Source organism: Cryptomeria japonica, chromosome 5, assembly GCF_030272615.1.
Source record: "Cryptomeria japonica chromosome 5, Sugi_1.0, whole genome shotgun sequence".
NCBI lineage: Eukaryota > Viridiplantae > Streptophyta > Pinopsida > Cupressales > Cupressaceae > Cryptomeria > Cryptomeria japonica.
In genome coordinates, this window is record NC_081409.1 from 449,052,125 (window position 1) to 449,054,750 (window position 2,626).

A 2,626-nucleotide genomic window follows, 5' to 3' on the forward strand; every position below is an offset into this window, starting at 1 on the left:
AACATCAGATTCATGTAGCGGTTGACAACCACCAGGCTGACTTTCAGGCTTCACCTATCTAGATTATGGGTAAGCTTTTTGGTCAATCAATTTCTATTTTAATAGATATAGGAGCTATTGAATGTTTTATTGATCCAAAAGTAGTCTCTAAATTACTTATTAGACTTGGTTATATGTCACATGCATGGATGGTTCGATATGGAAATCGAGAAGAGAATAGGGTAGATTCATGTCCATTTTATAGTGATCTAGAGCTTCCTAATTTCCAAACTCAAGTTAATCTATATGTAGCACCATTGGGATCATATGATGTGATCTTAGGAATCAATTGGTTAATTGAGCACAAAACTATAGTAAACTATGAGGATAAGGTTGTTAGTTGCATAGATGATTCTGGAAATCCGGTTGAGATTATTGGGTCTCAAAAGCCTCTTGAATTGAGACACATATCAGCTATGCAACTCAAGAAAGCCCAAAGGAAGGGATGTTCCATTTTTGTTGTCATTGTAAGTGACTTGGATAATGGCAAGAAAAGCCCTAAGGATTATCCAGTTCTCAGAGAGTTCTTGGATGTTTTTTCAGAAGACCTTACTGAGTTACGACCTAAAAGGGAATTTGACTTCTCTATAGAACTCTTACCTAGAATTGAGCCACAATCCAAGGCTCCTTACATAATGAATACCACATAATTATATGAGTTTAAGGCTCAATTGTAGGAGTTTCTTAGGCAAGGTTTTATAAGACCCAGTGTATCCCCGTGGGGTGCACCAATAATCTTTGTGAAGAAGGATGGTACCTTGAGGTTATGTATTGACTACAAGATGCTAAACAAGGTAACCATTAAGAATAGATATCCTTTTCCAATGATAGATGAACATTTTGATTAAATGAAGGGTGCTATAATATTCTCTAAGATCGATCTTTGATCCGGTTATCACCAGCTGAGGATTGTTGATGAGGATATTCCTAGGACAACATTTTGAACTCAGTATGGACACTATGAGTTCATGGTAGTACCTTTTGGTCTAACCAATGCCCTAGTAGCATTCGTGAACCTTATGAACAACATTTTTAGAGATTACCTGGGTGATTTTGTGCTTATATTCATTGATGACATATTGATCTATTCCAAGAATGAAAAGGAACACAAGAAGCACCTAAGGATAGTTTTGCAACAGTTAAGGGATCGAAATATTTTTGGTAAGTTTTCAAAGTGTGCTTTCTTTCAGGAAAAAGTGCACTACTTAGGTCATGTTATATTTGCTGAAGGAATTTCAGTTTATCCTACAAAGATAGAGGCAATTGTAGATTGGCCAACACCTCAGAATGTTACGGATGTTAGAAGTTTTATGGGTCTTGCAAGATACTACAAGAAGTATGTGGAAGGCTTTTCTAAGATAACAACACCTATTACTTCTCTTCAGAAGAAAGGAAAGAAATTTGAATGGACCGAGAAGTGTGATGAGGCATTTCAACTTTTCAAGCAGAAGTTGACAACAACACCGATCTTTCCTATACTAGATCCTAATGGACACTTCACAATGATTACAAATGCCTCGGGTGAAGGTGTAGGATAAGTGTTGATGCAAGAAGAAAAAGTGGTTGCTTTTGAGTCTAGGAAACTGAAGCAATATGAATTGAACTATGCACCACATGATTTAGAGATTTTAGCTATAGTTCATGCATTACAAATGTGGAGGCATTACCTTCTAGGGAAGCCATTTGAGTTGAAGACATACCACTTAGGACTGAAATATATTTTTTCACAACCTAACCTTAATGCAATACAAAGAAGGTCACTCGATTTCCTGAGTATGATTTTGGTATTTAATTTATCAAAGGAAAGGAAAACAGGATAGCAGATGCTCTTAGTAGAAGAAAACATCTATTTTCTATGGTTACTACAAGGTCAAACTTGAAGCAACAAGTGCTACAAAATCTCTTTGAAGATGAGAATTACCTAAGGGTTAAGCAAGCCTTGGGTGTAGATCCTTCAGATCACTGATTTGATGGATATATGTTGGAATCTGATGGTATTTTAAGATACCAAATAAGGATGTATATTCCTGAGGGTGGAGACTTAAGGAAGTTAATATTGCATGAGGTGCATAATACACCTTATTTAGGACATCCCGGAGTGACTAAGATGGTAGCTGAACTAAGAACTTTGTATTTTTGGCCTAAACTCAGGAAAGAGGTGATTGAGTTCACAACACAGTGTTTGGAATGCCAATGAGTGAAATTTGAGCATGTTCATCCAACAGGACATTTATTTCAACATGTCATACCAGAGTATAAGTGGCAATTAATCAAGATGGATTTTATCCAAGGGTTACCTATGAGAAAGAACAAGCATGATATCATCTTAGTAGTTGTTGATAGGTTGACAAAAGTTGCACATTTCATACCTGGAAATCTCAAGGATGGATCGTTTATTCTTGCGAAAAAAATTGTGCAAGAGATATTCCGATTGCATGGCGTTCCAGAAAATATTATATCAGATAGGGATACAGAATGACATCTAGATTTTGGACAACTTTGAATGCAAATTTGGGAACCAGACTGAATTTAAGTTTGACATATCATCCTCAGATAGATGGCCAAATAGAAAGGGTTAATCATGTAG

At 36.3% G+C, this 2,626-nt stretch overlaps 1 protein-coding gene across 1 annotated transcript; it reads left to right on the forward strand.

The window, feature by feature from the left end:
- Nucleotides 1-1,007: 1,007 nt before the first annotated feature.
- Nucleotides 1,008-1,577, forward strand: LOC131061202 (uncharacterized mitochondrial protein AtMg00860-like). Its single transcript, XM_057994739.1, has one exon. The coding sequence runs from the start codon at nt 1,008-1,010 to the stop codon at nt 1,575-1,577; it is 570 nt and encodes a 189-aa protein (XP_057850722.1).
- The last annotated feature ends 1,049 nt before the right edge of the window (nt 1,578-2,626 follow it).

Coding starts and splice junctions, on each gene's coding strand:
- LOC131061202 (XM_057994739.1), top strand. CDS start 1,008: ATGGTAGTACCTTTTGGTCTAACCAATGCCCTAGTAGCATTCGTGAAC.